Source organism: Blastocystis hominis (genome assembly GCF_000151665.1).
Source record: "Blastocystis hominis, Singapore isolate B (sub-type 7) whole genome shotgun sequence assembly, scaffold_23".
Lineage (NCBI taxonomy): Eukaryota > Bigyra > Opalinata > Blastocystidae > Blastocystis > Blastocystis hominis.
This window is the reverse complement of record NW_013171831.1, coordinates 37803-60221: the sequence shown is the minus strand read 5'-3', so window position 1 is coordinate 60221 and position 22419 is coordinate 37803. Positions and strand designations below refer to the sequence as shown.

The following is a 22419-nucleotide window of genomic DNA, read 5'->3' as shown; positions in this document are numbered from 1 at the left end:
CCTGCGTCATCTTCACGGGAGAAATCGAAAAAAGTTGTTTGTAGAACGCGTCGTTTCGGATCGTGGGGTCTATTTCTCACTCCGCTCCTTCTCACGCACCTTCTTTGAGCAATGCGCGCAGCAACGAAGACACTGTCATCGAATCTCTATCGACTCACACCCTTCTCGTTCACTCACACTTGACTTAGCTTCTCTAACACTTCCACTCGCCGTTTGCACGCGTCATACATCGATTTGATCTCCTTGATCTGATGAATCGACAAAAGCCCGTTGCTCTCCGACATTTCATTGCCTCCACGATCGCCGAATAAAGTATAAACGCCGTTCTCTTCGCTCCCGTCAGGTGGAACCAAGAACTGAAGGACTTGAAGCGCTACGAGAATGTTCGCGATCTTAATCGCGTCGCTTTCATCGTTTGAAAACAGTCGAGGAATCTCCTAGATGCGATCGAAGAAGAGAGAAATCCGAGTACGGAAACACGAAGATACGGATTCTGGAGGAGATACGCGATGAGTTCGCGCAGAAGAAGAATGTCTTTCGATTTCCAAACCTCGTTTGTGAATGTAGAGGCGGCAGAGGAAGAGTTTTCTGGTGTGTTTTGTGAGTGAATGCAAGTGAACTGATCATCTTTCCAGAAGGAGAGGGTTATCACCTCGCTCTCCGTCCCGAGTTTTTGTCGCTTAGCATTCATTTCAGGAGACATGGAGTTGACGGGTTGAGAATAGAGAGTAGAGAGCGCGACAGAACCGTCTGTGGCTTGAGAATAGGTAGATTTCGAAGACGAGGTAGAATTTTGTCCCATGAGCTCCACTGGAGATTTCTCGCTCTCACGATAAACAAAAGCCGATTTTAAATGATCACTTGTCACGGGCAAAAAGTAAGCTTTCTTTCCAATTCTAGAATTAATATATATATATATATTATAATAGTTACATATTTTCGGAGGCTGGTGGAGTTGCTTGCGCAATGGTGCTCGGATAGAAAGTACTCACCGAAATGCTGCGCTTACCGTTTATCACACTTTCTTCCGTCCGATAGTAGGGAACTGCGATCACAGCAGTCGGATCGGATTGGAGAGTCAATACAAACGAGTAGGGAGTCGCAGAAGATACAGAATAGGACGAAGGTATATCCATTGTCTTCTTTCCAGCAGTGATATTTCCAGTGGTGTATATTGGCACTGAAACATAGCGCCTTCCGATGTCGCTAGGGTAATACTCTGATTTCTGCACTGCAATTCGATTTTGCCCTTGATCCACACTTGGAATAGGCTTTACTACCACTGCTGGGTTAAATGGTGCTAGCTCTCGCTTCATATTCCAATTATTGGGAAAATGGTTCGAACCGCAAGATATTTTGAAACAAACAATTTTTACAAATTATTCAGGAGTTCGTCAGCTTTATTCTTTAACGCAGTTAATTTTTGTTCCAGTTCTTTGAGAGAACTTGAGGCCAGTAAGTTCACTCCCCCAACAGCCAAGTTGATCAGAGCGATAGGGCTGATGAGTGCCGCAAGCCCATTGGCAACAGCACCCACGTTATTCCACATTCGATTGCGGTGTATGTTGTCCACCATATATTCTAAGATGTCTTTTGCACGTGTTAAAAACCTTCTATCCTTTTCGATATCCGAATTATAGTCTCTGAAATCTAATGAACTCCAGAACAAGTTTAACACTTCTTGTTTCGTTTCCATGCTACAATCATACCATTGAGCTGCTGATAGATCTGAATAGAATTCACGTATTCTTTGGTGGTGATTCATTGCTCTCTCTTGGAGGCGGATCATTTTTCGAATTTCATTTTCAAAGTTGGTGTTAATATTCTCTGCAAACTATAGACTTTTGAGTAAACATACGTGTGATTATATGCTCAAGGCGAACAAAAGAGTTTGGAAGAGAAACTGAAGAGGCATTTGGAACATCTATTCTGTAATGAATTATCATCGTTGTCAACCTTTCACGGCCACTGATCTACAATAATTAAAATTAGATCCATTGGATAAAATAGATCGAAGCATAGGAAGATCTGTGCTGGATAAAGGACAAAAAGAGTACCAATAAAGGCTACAGAAGAATCTCCATTATCCAATCCTTCAAACGCCTTTTCTCCAAGGCTTATCCGTTGTAGTTTATACAGTTGATGAAAAGAAACTGTGAAACAATCACAAAAAGCGGATCCTCCTATATAAAGCTCTGTTAAGGCTGGAAGAGCTGAATATGAATAGGAAAAAACAGTATCTTACTGGTAAGGATGAAAGAGCATCTGTAGAAACAATAGGAAGGTGATGATACATCTCCAATAATTAAAGTGCTTAAATTAGGACAATCTTTGATACTGAATGACCCACCAAAATCGCTGAAACTATATTTGCCGATAGATACGTATTTAAGTTTGACACACGAGTCAATTGTGAAGGTTTTTGATCCATTTGCATGATAATTTAATTTATATTGAGTGAAAGAGTTTTCTCCTATTCTCACTATTTCCAAAAACATTAAGTGGGAAATAATAAACGTGGTAACAAAAGAACAACACTCATCTCCAATAACCAACTCCTGAATGAATCTGAAACGCGACACATCAAACGTAGTAAACGTAGAACTACACAGTGAGTTTTTCTTCATCTTCATATATGTTATATCATAAGAATTTAGATTATTAAAAACAGTGGGTGTTATTGGAAGAGTAAATAGCAGCTCGTTACTAATATCTATATAAATGTCATTTTTATTTTATCCCTACTATTGATAATTACATTAGCAACCTCAAAAAAGGAATCTGGAAGATCGACCGTTTTCGCACTTGGGATATCTAAAAATGATACCACATAGTTGCTGCCTATTTTTCAATTGGACATTGTTGTAGTGATAAAAACTCTTTCCCTTCGATGTTATCGACCTTAATTCTTGAGCATCTATTATCAAATAGAGATAAAACACAGTCATACTTTCGATTGTCAAGGTACAGCCATCAGAAGTACCTCTGAATGCTTCTTTACCCAATGTAAGGGTATTTAGGTTTGGTAGGTCTATCATTCATGTCATTTAATTTGAGTACCCCTGAGACTGAGTTCATGAGTTTTCTTGAAAGAATCATCGCCTACTTGTATTGTTTGCAAATTTGATAATTCTAATTTGTTACACGCAAAAACAATGATTACGCGCTAGAGAAAATGATTGGAGATGTGTAAAGCAATTGTCTCGAATATCAATACTTGCCAATTTGGCATTCGATTGAATGGTATATTCATTCACATTAGGAAAACAATCATCACGAATACTAATAGAGACTAATGCTGGATTGCCGATTATATGAGCAATTTTTGTACTTGTAAAACAATTCGATCCAATTGTGATGCTTGTTAAAGATGTCAGGTTTCTTATCTTCAGTTCTGCTACTGATTTGAAGCACCCATTGCCAATACTGATCGTTTGGAGAGAAGGCAATCTGGACAATTGCATACTTTTGTAATTAACAAAAGAACTGTTCATAATGTTGATGCTTTTCAGCGCACAGCAATTGGAAATAGTAAATTTACGAACTATTTGCGATGCATTTTGGCCAAGCTCCGCATCACAACAGCAGTTACTGGCAATCGAAACGGATTCTAGTTGTCTAAGATTGGTCAGCTCAAAATTAATCAAGTTTTTCAAACTATTCTTATTAACAGAAAGATTCTTTAATTGATTAAAAGCTGAAAAATTAGCATTTTGTAGTTTGTTGCAACTATTCTCGGCAACAAGCAGTTTTGTAGTAAAAGGATGGATCAGTGCCAAATCAAAGGGTGTTTTCATGGTGCTTTCTATGTCAATATTCAGTAGCAAGGGGAAACGGAACAACGTTTTTCGAATCTGAATGCATACAATCATCGCAATTATAGCAAATACTACCAAAAATATGACTCCAAGACACCATCCACTGCATAGAAACAAAACAATCGTAGCAATTATCGCTATCACTAGAATAGATATTAGAATCGCTATGAATTGTTTGTAAGGTAGATTAAAGCACCATAATCCTTCATAGGATGGCTCACTACTGCCATTTTTGAAAGAAGATCCCATCCCAAATCGTTTGTTTTGCCAGAATTGTCCTTGATAAGTAATGTGAATACCGGTAGCATCATACTGAGTTCCATTTCCTTGTCTAGCATATTTCTCCTCGAAAGAATCTACATATCCACCTTTGTAACTGACCACTCCGAATTCGTTCTTTTCAATCATTGCTCCTTCACTGAATGTTTTTATTTCTCTTAACTCACTTTCCTTAGAGAATATACAAATATCTGTTATCATGTTCTTGTTATATCGGTAACAAATACCATCTCGATAATAATGACGATCCACTGCATAAATAGCAACGATATCTCCATCAACATTCCTTTCTTTAAACAAGCGCGATTTGGGACCATGGATTAGTTCACCAATTAAATTGCCTCTGGAAAACACGCCAATAAGGCTTAACTCGCTTTCACGATTATAGATTTCTCCTCGATAAATGAATCCGTCTCGTACGAGACCTCGAAAGAATAGTTTGCCATAAGCATCATATAGTGAACAGTATCCGTTGGCAATTCCATCATGAAACTTGATATCTGCAACCTTCTGTCGATTTGGATCATAGATCTCAACATCACCATGAAATAGATTATTTATTAGAGTGCCACTAACAAAATAACCTTCAAATGGGGGTGCGGTGATTCTATAATCCTTATATGTATCATCTTCAATAAGGTCGTGACAAATCAAAGTGTTGATTGAATGAATCCATTCTTCGGTACCCTTTCGATGAGGAAGCTTTTCGTTCAGATTCACCTTTCCTTGTATCAACTCGACAGTTCCTGAATTTGCTGTCGCATCGCTGCTATTGTTCTGGCTATTGGCTTGATTGGTTGTGCTTGCTACATTAGGTGCTTTGCCTGCATTTGGAACACTTGTAACACTTGTAACATTCGAAGTGTCGATTTGGTTCGATCTATTAATTCCTGTTCCTTCTTTACAAAGTGCCGATGCAGGTTGGTTTGGAGTGGCTGGAACTACTGCAGGAGTTGTTGGTGGATTGCCCGCTATGGTTGTGGGATTGCTCTGTTTGATGAATGGGTTTGGATTTGACGGTCTGGAGCCGACACTGGGAGGAACAGAAGGGCTATGGAGTATCTTTGAAAAATAGAAAGCTCACCACAGATTAGCTGCGTTGCTTTGCAAATTGGATACATTTGCAGGTTGGAGATTTGGTTGTGTCGGTAGGCTCATGATTATAATAATAATAGATATAGCACCTTGTTTATGTTGGTTATACGTAACAAGTAGTTTATACTATTGGGACATACTTTGTTTGAACCAAATATAAAATGGATCCGATGGAAAAACTGCGTCCTAGTATCGTGTACATTGCTGACAGTCGAGGATACATACTAGATATATGCCATGCATCGGTTGTGTGTTTTGCATCCTTGCTTTCGTGATTTGCTATATCCTTACAGCAATATACAATAGACTGCCTGATTGGCTGATTTTCCCTCCGATTTCTCTTCTAGGTTACCATTATCCCGAACATTTCGCATATGCTCTATTATTCACTTCTGGTGCGATTTGCTTCTTTATCAGCTTTTTGTATATTCGAAAATATGCGCTAAAATGCCACGGCTTGTTGTTTTGACTTTAGTGCTTCACAATAGATATTTTGATACCTTCATATCCAAGTGGTTGGATGCCGCAGTTATTCTAGCTATTATCAGCCCTGCCTTTCTAACTATCCAAGCCATTATTCCTCTTCAGATAGATATTCTTGATGTACGTCTCTTTTGTGCATTTTCAGTAGGCCGATGCAAAACTGACGATATGGAGCATTATTCATCAGGGTTCTGCAGTCGTATTGTTCTTGTTTGCTACCATCCATGGCATCATTGTGAACTGGGCAATTTCACATACACCGGGCCATACAATTCCCAAGCTTTCTATCATTTTAAAGACATTGGGCTTGATCATCATGATTCTCTCTCTCATGGGATCGATCATTTTCCATCCTGCAAGCAATGCTATCGGTTCAAACGTACATGTCTTTTATCTATCTTCCATGAATAGAGCGCTTTTATAATGAACATGGCAGGTATTTTGCAGTGGCTTTTCGTGGCTGCAATGATGGTTTATTATGGGTCCTACACTGTTGATTTCAAGCCTTTGCACATTGAGTGAACTCTTTGAAATGTTTGTTACAAACAGAGAAATAGCCCAAAACGAATTCCTGCAAGAATAAAGAGCGATCTTTCAGAATGGATGTGATTTCATCGAGATAAGAATTGGTAAAGCGGAAGCAATTGAAGTTGATAATCAGTTCCAAGTACCAACTCCACATCAAATCATCACTTCGAAACACGCCCATCAATTCATTCAACTCCATATAAAAACTCTCATATCCGTTCAATTTGAATTCCAAAGCCAAAAACAACAACAATAAGAGAAGCAATCGATTCTTTCCCCCTTTCTTCATTCCTCTCCATTCCAACTCTTCTTGTACCCAACTTCGAATCCATCGGAGCATTTCACTCCATTCCATTTCATCCCAATTCCATCGATCGATGCACGCTGGAAGCATCCATAATGTATCCGAAGACAAATCGATGTTCCAATTTGGAGGGATGGATCGAAGCATCAAGTCTGAAAGCTCTTCAAATTCTGGAGGATCCCACAACGCTGGGCTGATTTCATTCAATAGATCTATTCATGATTTTCGCATTTTAACAAAACAGCCGATTTTTCGAAGACGTGAAAAGAGTCGTTTTCGAAGAAAACAAACTTCAGAAATGGATAAAACGGGAACTATCAATGGAAGGGCAAATCGAAGAGTATTCATCCAGTTCTCTTCTTTTTGAATTTGTTTGTTGTCACTTCGGAAATAATCGTTGAGTTTCCTCATTTGAACGGCTTGCTTCTCTGGACATTTCAACACATAATCGAGCCAATCAGAGATAAAAGTCTCCGATTGCTCGAGTTTTCTCTTAATCAAAAACAAAACGGAGAAGCAGGCGAAATGAGTCGATCCACTGCAACAACACGACATTTGAAGGGTCTCATTAATATCGTCGATCAAAGAAACATCAGAGCCGATAACTGATGGATGTGAAAAACGATCATAAAGAACGTGCATGGAATGTTCGATCGAACAAGGAGTTTGACTAGAGGAGGAATTGTGAGAAGAGAAAGTGGAAGTATTGTTTGTGGAATTGGAATTAGAATTGGAATTGGAATTGGAATTGGAATTGGAATTAGAATTAGAATTGGAATTGGAATTACAATCAGAAGAAGGTCGAGTTTCGATGGAATACTTCGAACGAAGCCTCGATGAACATCCCATCACTTGCAACCACGAATGAATCCACTCCCTCAATTCTGTAGGCTTTTCGACGTACTGAATCGCTGCATCTAAAATGGTTTCCACGGGGGATTCCCCCTTTGTGTTAGAGTGAATGTGACTGTACGAAAATCGATCGCTAGACTGAAAAAGAGTTTAATGTACAAGATCCAAGTGGTCAAGTCGTTTCTATTTTCTTCCAAGTGTTTAATCACAACGGAAATCGCTTTGGGAAGAGAATCCATTCGTAATCGAGGACATGGCTTCTATTCGTTTTGAAAAAGAGAAGTAAGAAATACTCGAAGTTCGATTCGAATCGATTTCTCTTCAGATGGAATGGAGGAAAGAATCTGAACGACTTGGTCGTAAATGGGTTCAACGGATTGCGAAGCGATGGAAGGTGTTGGGGATAAAGAAATGAAGTCGTTTGATGAATTGGGCGACGGATTTTCGATGGGCTTTTCTTCGTTTTGTGTGGAAGGATTGAGTTCCCGCTTATCTCGTTGTGAGAGTCCATTGATGATCAAGTACGGTGTCTGTAGAATGATATTTCAGATGTTGAAAAAGGCGAGTGGAGACGAAGAATGTTTGAATCCGACAAGGGAGCTTGGGAGTGTAGAGCTTCTGCAAATAGTCTCCGGATTGCATCGATGGCCTTCTTTTCTACGGATTGAGAGAGCGAGTCATCTTCTCCCGTAGATATGGCTTGAGGAGGGACTTCAGAATTGGATGCCAACTCTATTGCTTCGGATTTGCTGTCGGAAACTTTTTCACTTCTTGTAGAATTCAATGGATAATCCAAAATAGTAAACGAGTTATCCGAAAGCTTGTAGCTCCTTAGAAATGTATTTGAAAAGTGTGAAGATATTTTCTCAGGGGTATCCGAAGCAATGAAAATACGCTTTCCAGGAAATAGCTTTTCTAACTCGATTTCCGCCTCTGCTTCCACACTCTCTCTTTTTCGTTTCGCTTCCTCTACGGCCTGCTGCAGAACTGGTATTTCCCGCTTGGAATCTTCGAGCTGTTTCATTAAACTCTCCAGCTGCTTCAAAAGATCCAGCACTGCATACTTTGATTTCTCCATCACCGCCTTGTACCCCGCATTTGTTTGTTCCGCTTCAGTTTGTGCATCACTCATTTCCAACAAAAAAGTAAAAAGCCTATTCAAAAATTTTATACTTCTTTCGAAACACTTTCCCTATTGCACCTTTCACTGTATCAACCACCTCATCAATATCGGCATTAAAATCTCGATCTCGAATTCCCTTTTCTCTGCACAGACGCGACGTCGCATGCTTGTCGCACTCCGGTCCCTTCTTGCCATATGATCGAATCATACTATATTGCATGTCCGTGTTCTCAGAGAGTCGTCGATAGCACGCCCAATCCCAATAAGGCGGCATAAGTTCAATCACGTACGAATTTGGCACCATAAAAATCACATTGCTTAATCCGGCTCCATGCGCAGAAACCAAAATATCCACTCCACTGAACAGTTTCACCTGCTCCTCCGCCGTCTTCTCCTCCAAAATCTCCATTCTCGACGAAATCTGCCCTTTATTCGGAATTCCAAAAATCGAACCTTTTTCGAAAAATTGCCCTGCACCTGCGCCAGCAGCGCGTCTTCGTTCAGAATCCTCCGCTTGTTCTGCCTCCGAATCTGCACCAGTTCCAGCCGATCATGGCTTAATCGCCTCGGAAGTGAAACTCCCGCTCTCCGATAGGCCGCAGCACGAATCAAATCGACGCCTAGCGGCTCGGGGAAGAAATTGCCGCCGCCCCTGGAGTCCCAGTTTCGAAACACGGCGAGAAACGGCGCGCACCATAATCGGCCCTTTTTTAGGAATTTGTCGTCCTTGCTGATGTGGAGAACGGGGCGTCGAGCCTTCGAAAATAGGTCCAGATACACGTATTCCAGAAAACAAGGCCATTTGGAGGGGTCGCAGGAAGGCTGGTGGGAGATCAAGACATGATCGATCTGTGCGTGAGATAAATTGTATGGGTGGGACCCGCGGGAAGAGCTCGGGGTGGAGAACCAGCCGGACCATTTGGCTGGTTCCCTCGAGGAAATGATAAATGTTGGTAAAACTGTGCGGGCTAAAAACGGCGGTATTTTGCTTGTTGTGGATGGCGCGCTGCAGCCGCACGGGAGGAATCGCCTGCGCAGAGGAGACGGCGGTGCTAACTGCGTGAAGCGAAGGCCAAACGACTACAGTAAAAATCGTGATGCGGCGACGTTTGCTCGCCCTTGCGGATCTCCTCGTCGGCGTTTTCGCCGTAGAGAGTGAGCTGGTTGCCGTAGGGAATCAGACACACGTTGGAAACCACTCCGTAGTGAGGATGACTATCGCAGATGGAGATGCCCTGCTCGCTGTGGCTGAGTCGATGGAAAAAGAAGTGTTACGATAGATGGTAATCTCTGAGGGAGGAGACATCGAGGACAGAGAGATTTCCGAGGAACTCGCGATAGAAGAGGAATTGGGAGTACCAATCGTCTTTGCAGAAGGAAATTCTGCTCGATGAAGTGTCGACAGAGCCGTCGCTATTCATTTGCACTGAAATCTGCGGCAAACGGTCGTAGAGAACTGGCTCATACACAACTTCATTTATTGCACTCCACCTAGTCGAATTATCTTCGCTCTTGCCCTTCTTTTCCTCCTTAACTTTCTGCAAGTACTCTTTTTCACGCTGAATACGCCGAATCCCCAGCCGAGGTCTTCGAAATGGCCTATTCGTCGTTTCTGGGCCCTGTGTGCTGATGATCTCCTTTGGTTCAAATTCCACGTCTGCTGTTTCCACTTTTTCTTCTTCTAAAGGACTTGAAACTTCATCCATAACGGTCACTGATTCATCGGAGTTGAGCTCGTCCACTTCGTCAACATCCCAGGAACTACACGTAATTTTATGCTCGAACACACACCGTTGATAAACATAATCCTTTGAGACATTTATCCATCCATACCCTCCCGATTGCTCCAAAATCCAAAAACCAGTTCGAATGGTGAACAAGGACAATAGAAACAGAGCTACCCACCAATATCCAGCATCTCTCCGATTGACGGGCATTCCGAAACAAGATTAAAACAAACATCGCGAAACATGACACAGCAATTAATCGTCAAAAGGATTATCATCCTCAAACGGATTGTCATCCTGCTTTTTGGCCTTCTTGGGCGACTTCTTGGGGCTCTTGGGCGACTTCTTGGCCCCGGGCACACTGGCGGACGGGATATCATCGTCATCCGAAGACTCGAACGGATTGCTTTCGTACGTCGACACCTACTCATTAGCACACACTCCCCAGAGAGAGAGAGAGGGCCTACCGGAGCCTTCTTCGTCTCCTTCTGCATCATCTCGGTGGGCTTCTTCTGCGGGGCTTCTTCTTCAGCTCCCTCGACTCCAGCGTTGTAGAACTCGCCGCCCTTCTTGAAAGCAGGGTGGTTGCACACCACGAAGAAGTCGAACAGGCAGATGATGATACCGATGGTTCCCACGATGATGTTCAGAACGCACATGCTGTCCGATACAGAACCGTCTGCGTTGATCTTCTTGCCACCGAACACCATGGCCACGGTGCTGGAGAGTGAGGGAGGTGAGAGAAATAAAAGTACAAGAGAAGGAAGACAGTACGACCCATGTAGGAGTAAATGAAACCGAAGTACTTCTTGATATAGGCCTCATACTTGCCAAGACCGATCTCGAAGAAGATGAGCAGAAGCGAGAAGCAGCTAAGAGTCAAAGAACAGACGAAGCTTGTACACGCAATAGATGAACATAAAGATCGTTACAAGCTCAAGTTTAATGGACCCCGTTAATATATCAATCGGATACGTCAGAATGAGAGCTGCACCGAGAATAACATCCATAATACGCATAACTTTAACGAGCGTAGCTCCTTTGGTTGCGCTAATACTATGGGATAAGAATCCTATCGAAACAATTACGATTCGGCTGCGTAATTGGTGGCCTTCTTAATTCCAGATCCCACAGCAGTAGCAGCCTTCTTTCCGGCCTCGAATGCCTTATCAGCAACGGTGCTTTCTTCTCCAGTACTAGACATTATAATTTCTAAAGTATAAATAGCCTAGTGCAATGGACAAAATAATTCTTGGAACTATTCTGATGATTGCATGATTTTGTCAAGTCAATCTTTGATGATAATTGTATTGTCCTTTGAATACTAGGAGTAAAATATGTGTTTTCTGCACAAAAATACACAAATTTGCAGATTGTCCTAATCTCTGCTTTTGGTGGTTTTATGGACTACTAAAAGTACAATTTGTCAAGCAACTCATTCTATTTGTATCAAGTGAATTCAATAGAATTGCGGTTATAATACACTTTTAGCAGAAAGTCATTATTTGCAAAATCTCATCCGATCCGATAAATAGAGTTGATCTATTATGAAATCTATGAATTGCTTCTATTCATCAGATAAAGAGGAAATAGTGAAAGTGGATTTCGATTTGTTTTGCGTAATTGGTAGCTAAGCGATATGACGCTTTATTATCCTCTGTTTGAGTCGAAGGGAGAAGAGGGAATCTTTATGTTAGGAACATTGTACTCTGGGAGTGTTCCCTTGCATGAAACACCTACGTCGTATTGATTTTGGTGCCGATAGTGTGATCCGTTAGGTGCCAATTTACTCGATCGAAGGGTAATTTTTTCGAAGTATCTGGAGCGATGATGTTTCCTTTGTTGTTCCGTGATTGCCCGTTGGATTGCCACATTGTTTTTCCGTTTTGGCTTGCATGATGGAGTAGATTTTAACTCTATTGGATAAGAACATGAAGCCGTTTGCTGTAACTTCTGTAGCGTTGTTTAATTCGGATTCAACGCTTCGATATGGTAACCAGAAGGTAGAGTTCTACGCAGATGATAGTCGTACGGCTTTCTGCTGTGTTTCATCTAGTTCCACATTCCACAATTCCTTACGACTGCGGTCATCGCGAAGTTGACGACTACTTGAAATGGCAAGACATTTCCTGTATGCATCCGAGCGCACCCTGACTCCTAGGCACCAACAAATCAAGGCAGTATGGATGGTTGGAAGAATTGACCGAGGAGCAGGTTTCCTTTGCCTCCTTTTTCTCTCTGTAGTTTGAGCAAATCACCAGCGTCTCCATCGATCGCAAGAAGAAATACCTCGAGGCTCTGGGACGCAAGCTGTACAACCGCAAATTCTCCCTCCCCGCGATTCCCCGCGGGATGGAAACGGAAGTGAACACGAACGAGATCCATCTGGAGATGACGTTCTGTCTTCCGTATTTGACGGACACGATCTATCACGATTTGGAGTGGGGTCTGGACACGGAGCTCATGGATAGATATCACCGGTCGATTGACCGCGAGGATCGATTTGCGCTGTGGGTTTGGGAAGGGGAATTGAGTGTAGGATCAACGCGGGAGCGATGGATTTCACGGAGGTGCCGTGCTCGCCGAGCTCGATGTGGGAGGATTTCGATATGCTGTATTATGATCCGGAAGTGGGATTGGAAAACCCGGTGGACGAGAAGGTGAACAAGGTAGGGAATGGGTTCGAAGAGGAGAGAAGAGAAAGGAAGGAATGAATTGAATGAATTGAATGAATTGAATGAATGAATGAATGAATTGAATGAATTGAATGAATGAATTGAATGAATTGAATGAATGAATTGAATAAATCAATCCAATGAATCCACTGATTGAATTGAATTGAACGATTCTTTAATTGACTGTTTCTTTCGTGTTGGCTTCTTTCTCACCTTCCAGTTGAAACAATCCACCGCTCGCAAGTTCTATTCCCCCGACGCCAAGCCCACCAACGCCGAGAAGACGCTCCTCCTCCGCGTCATCGGCAGCACCAAGCTTCCCTCGGAGCTCGCCGACGAGGAACGCGATCTTCTCTGGACCTACCGGTACTCCCTTTTTCTCTCCTTTCTCTCTCCCAGCCACGTCGTGTACGGCGTCCGCCACGCGCTTCCCAAGATCCTCTACGCGATGGACCTCTCGCTGCCCTCCGAAGCCCATCAAGCCGAAGCCATGCTCGAGCAATGGCCGCAGCTCCCCGTCGAAGACGCGCTGCAGCTTCTTGGGAAGGAGATTCGTCTCCCCGCAGCGCGAGCCTACGCCGTTTCGCAATTGGACCAGTGGGAGAAGCGCGAGTGTGCCATGTAGACAGCTGACAGACGAGGATTTGGAGCTGTTCTTGCTGCAGCTGGTGCAGGCGCTGCGCTACGAGGAAGATCCGTATCGAAAGGAGGAGAAGCAGATCACCGTGGAGCGCGTGATCCGCATGGTCAAGCAGAAGTCCAGCGAAGTCAGCCCGGCGACGCTGTCGGACGAATCGCCGCTGCACAGCGAGCCGGAGAATGAAGCGGTCGACGAGCCGAGCCAGTCCGCGAACAAGGAAGTCTCGCTGTCGTCCGAAGGAGGCATGATCGATGGCAGCGAGCTGAGCAATTCGATCGTCGAAGCGACGACGCAGCCCTCCAACCCCGAACCCAACCCTGAACCAGAACCAGAACCAGAACCAGAACCCGAAGTAATCGACGATGTGATCGAAGGCACGATCCAGGAAGTGCAGACGGTGACCGTGATTACTCCTGTGTCGCCTCTGCTGCAGTTCCTGGTGAATCGCTGCTCGGTGAAGCGGTCGCTGGCGTCGTTGTTTATCCGTTATCTCCGCGTGGAGGCCACCACGAAGGGAAACGACAGCGACAATGCGAGTAGGGCCGCTCGGCGAAAGCGTGAGAATGTAGAATACGCGGATATGGAGAGCTGCTTCCTCTCGCATCTCAAAGACCAACCGGATTCCTCGGTGTACGAAGCCATTCAGAAAGAAGACCGCATCGTCGAGATCGTTTCTCTTCTCTTTCTCTCTCATCCCAGCTCTTCGGACTCAGCGACCGCATCTCCGAGCTCGGCGGCCGCGCGCAGAAGAAGCAGGAGAACCTCCAGCTGCTGCTGTCGCGCGACTATCGCGAGGTCCTCAGCGACCACCCGCTTCTGCCGATCCGGCCCGAGCTGCCGCTGTCGCACGTGCTGCCGTCCACCGCGAAGGTGTTCCAGTCCGCGATGACGCCGTGCCGATTGGAGTTCATCATCGAGGGCTCGGAGCGAGGCGTGATCTCGGTGCGGAGCTTGCGGCGCGATTCGGTGAGCACGGCCAGCGATGGAGAGGGAAACAAGAACCTGATCTGCAAGTCGTGCGGGGACACGTACGCGCGATGCACGTGCATTAAGTGCGTGGAATGCGGGGGAATGCTCGTGAATAATGTAGGTGGATGGCCGGGAAAGGATGGAACGGGGAAATTGATCGGGGTTTTGAGATTGGATTTGATCGGGTTTTGATTTTGATTTTGGATTTTGATCGGGTTTTGATTTTGATTTTGGATTTTGATCGGGGTTTTGATATTGTTTTTGGATTTTGATCGGGTTTTGAGATTGTTTTTGGATTTTGATCGGGTTTTTGATTTTGTTGTTTTGTCCGATCCTCTCGGTTTCCCCGTTTCCCCATTTGCTTTGAGTCATTGCGTGATGCTCACCTTGCAGAAACACCATTGTCGCGATTGCCGGTATCCGGTGTGCGGCAAATGTTCGGAGCTTCGGAACAACGAGCGCCACTGCAAGAGCCAAGACAACTGCGATAAGCGCACGCACCTCACGCTGCAGGTGATGGTGAAGAACGGCGACGACGTGCGTCAGGACCAAATGGTGATGCAGATGATCCGCCTGATGAACAAACTGCTCAACAACATGAACCTCGATCTCTGTCTGTCTCCGTACGCGGTGCTAGCGATCAGGTAGCCGTAGTGGGCGTTCTGCACTGAAGCTCGTCGCAGGGAATGCTGGAGATGGTGCAGAACAGCAAGGCGCTGTCGGGAGTCAAGTCGATTCGCGCGTTTTTGAAGGAATGCGCGCCAACCTCGAACAAAGAAGAGATCAACCCGCAAGTTATGGACACGTACATTCGAAGCTGCGCTGGCTATGCGGTGATCACGTATCTTCTTGGCATCGGCGATCGTCACTTGGACAACATTATGATCGATGTGTGGAAGGGGAGTGGAGTCGAGTGTAGGACAAAGGACACTTCTTCCATATCGATTTTGGGTATATTTTCGGCCAAGATCCGAAGGTGAAGGAGGCGAGTATTCGCATCACGAACGATATGATCGATGTGGGAATGCGAGGCGGGTTGCATTGTAGGGAATGGGCGGAAAGAACAGCAAAAACTATCAGTTGTTCTTGGGATACGCGTTCCAGGCCTATCATATCTTGCGACAGAACGCGTTGTTACTGATTACGCTGCTTCGGTTGATGCTGGATGCAAATATTAAGGACTGCAAGCCGGAGTTCCTGGATCGGATGATCGCTCGGTTTAATCTTTCGATGACGGATGAGGAGGCGGAGAGTGATTTCAAGAGAGTTCTGGAAGGCTGTATTGGTGATATTTTTGTCGGAATGTTAGAAATTGCTCATAATATTGCCACTGCTATGAGATAATGATCTTTGTTTGTTTAACAGAGAAACTCCTTTAACTGACGCAGTATATATTTTATGAACGGGCGTGAAGTTTGCGTATTTATAAGCACAATCCATGTTATGACTAGGTAAAATATCGCTATGTTTCCAATTCGGAAAATACTCTCTCACTGGAAGCAGGCGATAAAGTTGTAATATTAATTTACGCCGATGATTGGTCATATTGTAGAGACGATGTGCATGACGGAATAGTAGGATAATTTAGATTTTGTTAGGGCTTAGAAGGGATACTATCCTACATCGTTTTTGAATCTTGTATTGTCTTGGTTATTATTTCTATGCTGTAGGATGAGTATGTGAATACTGTAGATGGTAATGTGTCCAATACTGACGCATCGTTGGAGTACTGAAGCTTTTTATTGGATGTCATGTAGTTCCAACAAAGATTCAGCACCTGTAGTGATTAGTTCTGGACAAGAAGTAGATGGAAATGGAGGCGGTACAGTTATTGAATTGAACGTTATAGATAGTTCATGAAGACCATGGGGAGAGTGTTGAGCCCTCTGATCATGTAGAGGTGCGAAATGAGCCTTCTAATTCTGAGGAGGTGCAAAATGAGACTTCTAATTCTGAGGAGGTGCAAAATATGCCCTCTGATCTTGTAGAGGTGCAAAATAAACCTTCTAATTCTGAGGAGGTGCCAAATATGCCCTCTAATTCTGAGGAGGTGCAAAATATGCCCTCTAATTCTGAGGAAGTGCAAAATGAGCCATCTAATTCTGAGGAAGTGCAAAATAAGCCTTCTAATTCTGAGGAGGTGCAAAATATGCCCTCTGATCTTGTAGAGGTGCAAAGTAAACCCTCTAATTCTGAGGAAGTGCAAAATGAGCCCTCTGATTTTATTGAGATTCTCACTGAGTCCCCCGATAGGGAAAGTTTCAGTAGGTTCTCTCAAATACAAGAAAACAGTGTCATTCTGAATTCCATTCCTAGTGCGGTTGCTGTGTCCACTGAGAGTATTACACCGAGTATCCCTGGAATCATTGGTCCTTACAACTCGTCGACTCTGGAGGAAAACAAGGGCATGGATCAAGCGGTGAATACCGAAGTATTGCTGAGGAATCACAGCGGCGTGTCTGTAGGAAGAATGGAGTCATCCGGAAATGAAGCAAAACTGTCTGAGGAGAATACGATCAACACCGAAATGGCGGGTGCGACGCTGCAAGAGAATGTGGAGTCTTCGCATAGCTATGTGTATATTCCTGAGAGTAACAGGGAAAGCAATGAATTAGGACAGGAAACACCGAAAATAGAACAACAGGATGAAGACAAGCCCGGTCAAGACAAGCCTGGTGAAAACAAACGGAATGAAAACAAACGGAATGAAAACAAGCCTGATGAAAACAAGCCTGATGAAAACAAACCTGATGAAAACAAGCCTGATGAAAACAGGCCTGATGAAAACAAACCTGATGAAAACAGGCCTAGTCAAGACAAACGGGAAGAGCAGATGGGGGCTACCAACGGAAACCTAGAAGAAAAAGAGATCGTAGAAGAAGTACACGTCTCATCGGACCCATCGAGTCAAATGAACGTATCTAAAATTTGGATTCACCGCAATTCGTCAGTGCCGGAAGAACCGAATCCCATTAAGCCACCATTGATGCGACCATCTCTCCGACGGCCTCCAAAGCACACTATGGCTTTACGCAATACCTTCCCCAATTCCGGAGATGCTCCGATCCCGCAGAATAACACTGCGAATCGAAGTACTATGAGGTCTGCAAGTATTTCACAAGAATCCACTGCCAATCCTTCGATTGGGATTAGTCCCCATGATGAAACGCCCAACCCTCAAAGTGAAACTCCCAATCCTCAAAGTGAAACTCCCAATCCTCACAATGAAACTCCCAATCCTCACAATGAAACTCCCAATCCTATTCATACACCCATCATTCACAGTGAAACTCCCAATCCCCTCAATGAAACTCCCATCATTTCCATGGGAATGGATCCCCCAACGATTTTGGATCCGCCCGCTCTGCAGACCCATGAAAGCAAAACTCCGGACCTTGGATTCTATCCGGTGTCCGACAGTGAATCCTCCGATTTCCCGCCCCCGCCTTCGATTCCTTCTCTCGCTGATGAAGGCCTCAGCCCTCCAGCTTTGGCGGTCCAAGCTCCGGAAGACGCAGAGAGTTCTTCGAAAGTGCTGACCGATCTGAGCATTAGTGGCCATGAAGTGGATGATCTGAGTCTTAAAAAGACCGATTTTGTCGATTCGCAGGCTACCAAAGCGAGCTCTGTGTTTGTTATGTCTCCATTCCAGAGCGATTTCTCGGATGAGTCGCCAAGAAGCCCGCTTCAAATTCAGAAAATCCCTGAAATCGAACCGCAACTCCTTCCTCAAATCGACCTTTCTGAAGGGCAATCTCCACAATCTTCTGCAGTCCAGACTCCTCAGCAAGCTCCTCAGCAAGTTACTGAAGTTCAATCTCAACCAACTCCTCAGCAAGTTACTGAAGTTCAATCTCAACCAACTCCTCAGCAATCTTCTACAGTCCAGACTCAGCCACTTCCTCAACAATCTCCTGAATCGCAGACTCAGCCAACTCCTCAGCAAGTTACTGAAGCCAAGCCAATTCAGCGATCGGATCCCTTAATAACCGCGCCTCCACTACCCGGAATGAATCCCGCAGCGAACGAATCTCTACTCCAGGATCACGTCTTCACGCGTTCCGTGGTGAATACGCAGATCAACACCTACTTAAGTGTGATTAAAAGCAAGACTGTAGGGCGTGTTGCATCTCCGACAAAGCGTAGCTCAGCGCAATCGACAGCGGAACGAGCTCAGAGTCCGACATAATGACCAACAGCCTCGATCTAGCAAGCTTCAATGAGAAATTCCAAGGGCTTCTGCACGCCGAGAACGAATACTATCAGAAGCTCGACCATTTCTATCGGTTCTTCTTTCAGAACATGGAGTTCTCCAACATCAAAAAGGTCCGGGATGTCGCCGAAACCAGCAGTGTAGCATCGCTCCATCGATTCGAAATAGGTGGCAAGGATGATGCAGAGTCTTCGCCAGATCCTCGAGATCCACAGCAATCTTCTCTTCCAGTTGGAGCAACTCGACATCGACAACCACGAGTCGTTTATCCAGCTGCTTCAGCTCTTCGTCAGCATGACTTCTCCCTACGTGTATTATGCCGCCGTGATTAAGGAAAGCTCGCTAGCGATTGAAACGTGAGTGACTGCGAGGTGGATAAACTGCAGTCATCTGAAAGAGCGAGAGTTTAAGAACTTCGTGAACGCGTTTATTCAGTTCTCCAGTCGGCGCGGATCGCTGTTTGGGAATTCGATCGAAGAGTGTGTGTTCTCTGCGCTGCTTCTGCCCATGCGGCAAGTCCATTCTGATTTCGCTCCGTGATTTCGTAGATTTGGTATTATAACATGTATTTTAACGAGCTGAAACCAGCTATCTCCGATGAAACGCTCCGACAGGCCGTTTCGAATGTTCGGGTTTTTTCCTTTGTGTTGATCGTAGTGTTCAGCTCGAATTGGGTCGCTTCTCACCCAAATGGACAGTTCTCTGCAAGAAGAGGAATCAAAAACAGAGCTGATCGATCTGGGATCGGTGACTGTGCAGGATATCAACGCTACGAACTCGCTTTTGCAGTGTGGTCGACTGTACCATCTGATTGATTCGATTGTTTGCGAGCATAACGTAGCGGCTTTTTTTGGAATTCCAGAAATAGGGCAAGCAGGCGAAATATTACGTGATCGTGTGTAGCGACATCATTCTCTTCTGCACGTTCGTTCTGCCGTTCTGTTTTGATTTCTAGTCTGAAATGGACTCAATACAAAACCGAGTTCGTCTATCTCACCTCGACGCTCGTTCTTCCCGAGCTAATCAACTGGAGCGAGAAGAGCGAAGAAGACCCCTCTTCTACCTTCTATCCCCTTCAAATCACCTTCCAGCCCGACGATCTCTGGACTCTGTTCTCTCCTCTTTCTCTCCTCACCATCAGCTATTTCGACTCTTCCGCCAAGTATTTCAACTGGCATCGCATGCTCTCCTCCCTCCTCTCCGCTCCCTCCGCCTCTCCTTCGCTCTTCTACTCCTCCACAGCGGTAGATAGCAAGCACTTCCTCTCTACACGCCCCGCTCTCCCTTCGCCTCGCTTCCCTGCGCCCTCCGACGCCTCCAATTCCTGCGCGGCCTGCGGCGGAAGCGTTCTGCTCTCCCACCGCGAGTGTTCGACCTGCCACCGCGTGTTCTGCAAGAGCTGCGAGCTCCAGCGACTCTTCCGGAAGGGTAGGCGCGCGTTTATCGATGAGACGCAGACGTCGGCAAGTTCCAAGAGATCTGCGATGACTGCTATTTGATTCTCTCCGAAGCTTTGGACGCAGGTAGAACCGATCCCTACTCCACTCGATTCACTCTCTTCTCCGAGTAGGTTTCTACGTTTCTCTCTTTTGTAGAATGCTGAGAGTGTGTCGGGAAGCAGCGCAGCCGGTTTCGGCGCGTCGACATACAATCAGCGGCTCCCGACGTCACAGCAGCGAGCGGCTGACGACGATTTTGTCGCGGGACTCGTCGACTTCGGACCGGAGATCGATTGGCCCGACGGATTCCGCGGAAATGAACGCGTTCTTGCAGGTCGGAGAGAGGGATGATGATTAGCATGTAGACGGGGCTGAAGGGACTACCGGAGCAGATGCATCCGATGGGTCCGTTGATTCGGTGCGGAATGTTCGTTTTGCGAGGCAACACGGAAATGAATGGGAAATCGGCGATCGTCTTCCTGTACGGAGATCGGCTCATTCTTGGCATTATGGAGAATAGTAGAAGCGAAATAGAGGGTTGATTGGGTAGACGAGTCGATGGAGAAGGATATAAGCGCACGCTATCTGAACGGGTTTTTATTGAATGAAGTGGGAGTTTCTCCGAAAACGCAGGATCATTTTATTCATATCCTTTGTGTGTGTGTGAGAGAGAGAGAGAGAGAGAAAGGGACTTAACCACACGCTTGTTTACTCATCATACAGCGGTTGAGCTCTATGTATTTGATCCAGTGCTGGAAACGGAGTGGAGAAATCTGCTGAATCAGTATTGTCAATTAAAGAATTCTATTGTTTGTTAGAAAATGGATGAGTTGAATCTGTTGCAGTTAGAGGAACCTGTATGGATCGAAAATAATGCAGAGTTTGCTGACTATTCTCTGCATCTCTTCCCTTCTAACGGGCCTTATAGTTTTCATATTAAGGAAGGTGAACGTAGTCATTTGATAAGGGTATAACTTGTAGTTGGCGTCTTTTTGCATAATCACCAACTGAGTGAAAATAATACAACTTATTCTTTTCAGCTAGCATTCTCGTTCAAGTTAGATGAAGCTGTCAAATGTGCCTGCTTTTCTACAGACCAAAAGCACATTTTCATCTTTATGCGAACAAAAACCATACAGGTTCCTGTTGACGATCTGGAGAATGGGGATTTCAATCCAGAAAATGTCAATTGTGATTTGACATATAAGAAAGCATTTGTATTGAATGGTAATTCAGAGTGAATGACCTCATATTATAGATCAAATATTTGGATATTTTGATAATACTCTAAAGATCGAATCACCAAAGGACACGTCCATTCCCAGCAACGAGTATCCTTTTGATTCAGAGATCGTGGACATATCCATCAGTCCCACGGGATCGATAGCAGTGCTACTCTCCAATGGTTCTGTATACTACAAGGACAAGCTCCGAGACTTCGTTCCTTTTTCTTTCCCTTCTGAGGATTTCTTGGATCCTTTAGATTTTCCTTTTGTGCCTCAATTGGTGTTGTTTGGCGGGGACTTTTCCCTCCTGGCTTGTTACTACGTTCGAAAGCGAATGGTCGCATTGATAGCCTTGGAATCTGTTTGTATTAAGTGAGAAAATAAGCAATAGAACGGCTGGCAATTCGAGGAGATCGAAGACATTTGCTTTCCCTTCGACTTCTCGGACACAGCTCGCTGGAACTGCAGATTTATCGACGCGTTGGGACTGTTCTGCATGTCCCACACCAGCTCGAACGATTTTTTCTTTTGTTTAATTCGAAACAAACAACGAATTGAAGTTCGATCGGAAGACGAATCCTGTCGACTCACCAATCCTGAAGATGAAGAAACAGGCGATCAGGAAATCGTGACCGACTTGAATGTGATGTCGATTGATGAGGAAAGTGGTTTGAAAGTGTTGCTACTGAGTACCGAATCCCACAAAGTGTATGCAGTGAAAGTGGAAGTGATTGAACGGGATATGATAAAGCTGGTTGACAAAGAAACCCTGCAGATTGATATGAGATACAAGGAGTTGTTTAGGAAACATAAAGTATTAAAAGATCGAGTGAAGCGAATCTTTGACAAAACGTTGTTGGAACAAATTCGATTTGTGATGAGTCAAAACTATTTGGAGATGATGAAAGAGTTGGAGAAGCACGAGATGGAGGAAGAGCGATGGAAGGAGCAGCTGGAAATCGAATTGAATTATGTTCGAAAGCTGTGTGGACGTGAAGTAGTGAATCGTGTGTTGTCTGGACAGCTCTTGGAGTTCTCTTCCGAGCAC

General features: G+C 44.6%; 6 protein-coding genes; 2 read left to right on the top strand and 4 right to left on the bottom strand.

Annotated features, from left to right (window-relative positions):
* Positions 1-373: 373 nt before the first annotated feature.
* Positions 374-1338, bottom strand: GSBLH_T00002993001 (uncharacterized protein; the record flags this gene model as incomplete). XM_013041645.1 has 2 exons in its annotated part: positions 934-1338; positions 374-896 (listed from the first exon to the last, which is right to left on the bottom strand). Exons 1-2 carry the CDS (start codon positions 1134-1136, stop codon positions 374-376), a joined length of 726 nt encoding a protein of 241 aa, XP_012897099.1. The 5' UTR covers positions 1137-1338.
* A 34-nt stretch (positions 1339-1372) lies between these two features.
* GSBLH_T00002992001 (uncharacterized protein) lies at positions 1373-1696 on the bottom strand (the record flags this gene model as incomplete). The annotated part of the gene is made up of 1 exon (XM_013041644.1): positions 1373-1696. The coding sequence occupies one exon, from the start codon at positions 1694-1696 to the stop codon at positions 1373-1375; it is 324 nt and encodes a 107-aa protein (XP_012897098.1).
* Positions 1697-7876: 6180 nt separating this feature from the next.
* Positions 7877-10419, bottom strand: GSBLH_T00006554001 (uncharacterized protein; the record flags this gene model as incomplete). Its single annotated transcript, XM_013041643.1, is given in 7 exon segments — positions 7877-8513; positions 8533-8903; positions 8936-9534; positions 9567-9724; positions 9758-9895; positions 9950-10243; positions 10316-10419. The coding sequence occupies 7 exon segments, from the start codon at positions 10417-10419 to the stop codon at positions 7877-7879; spliced, it is 2301 nt and encodes a 766-aa protein (XP_012897097.1).
* A 28-nt stretch (positions 10420-10447) lies between these two features.
* GSBLH_T00002991001 (uncharacterized protein) lies at positions 10448-11428 on the bottom strand. XM_013041642.1 has 5 exons: positions 11298-11428; positions 11113-11265; positions 10965-11081; positions 10677-10929; positions 10448-10632 (listed from the first exon to the last, which is right to left on the bottom strand). Exons 1-5 carry the CDS (start codon positions 11411-11413, stop codon positions 10465-10467), a joined length of 807 nt encoding a protein of 268 aa, XP_012897096.1. The 5' UTR covers positions 11414-11428; the 3' UTR covers positions 10448-10464.
* Positions 11429-13127: 1699 nt separating this feature from the next.
* Positions 13128-14413, top strand: GSBLH_T00002990001 (uncharacterized protein; the record flags this gene model as incomplete). XM_013041641.1 has 3 exons in its annotated part: positions 13128-13250; positions 13284-13481; positions 13510-14413. Exons 2-3 carry the CDS (start codon positions 13333-13335, stop codon positions 14411-14413), a joined length of 1053 nt encoding a protein of 350 aa, XP_012897095.1. The 5' UTR covers positions 13128-13250; positions 13284-13332.
* Positions 14414-14871: 458 nt separating this feature from the next.
* Positions 14872-15837, top strand: GSBLH_T00002989001 (uncharacterized protein; the record flags this gene model as incomplete). The annotated part of the gene is made up of 4 exons (XM_013041640.1): positions 14872-15137; positions 15167-15383; positions 15413-15511; positions 15541-15837. The coding sequence occupies 4 exons, from the start codon at positions 14872-14874 to the stop codon at positions 15835-15837; spliced, it is 879 nt and encodes a 292-aa protein (XP_012897094.1).
* Positions 15838-22419: the final 6582 nt, after the last annotated feature.

Excerpts from the sequence above, each read along its gene's own strand:
- GSBLH_T00002991001 (XM_013041642.1), bottom strand. The coding sequence starts at position 11,413 with ATGTCTAGTACTGGAGAAGAAAGCACCGTTGCTGATAAGGCATTCGAG. Across the intron at positions 11,266-11,297 it reads ACCAATTACGCAGCCGAATC|TATTAGCGCAACCAAAGGAG; the intron begins GTAATTGTTTCG and ends CTTATCCCATAG. Across the intron at positions 10,930-10,964 it reads CGTACTGTCTTCCTTCTCTT|CACCGTGGCCATGGTGTTCG; the intron begins GTACTTTTATTT and ends CTCACTCTCCAG.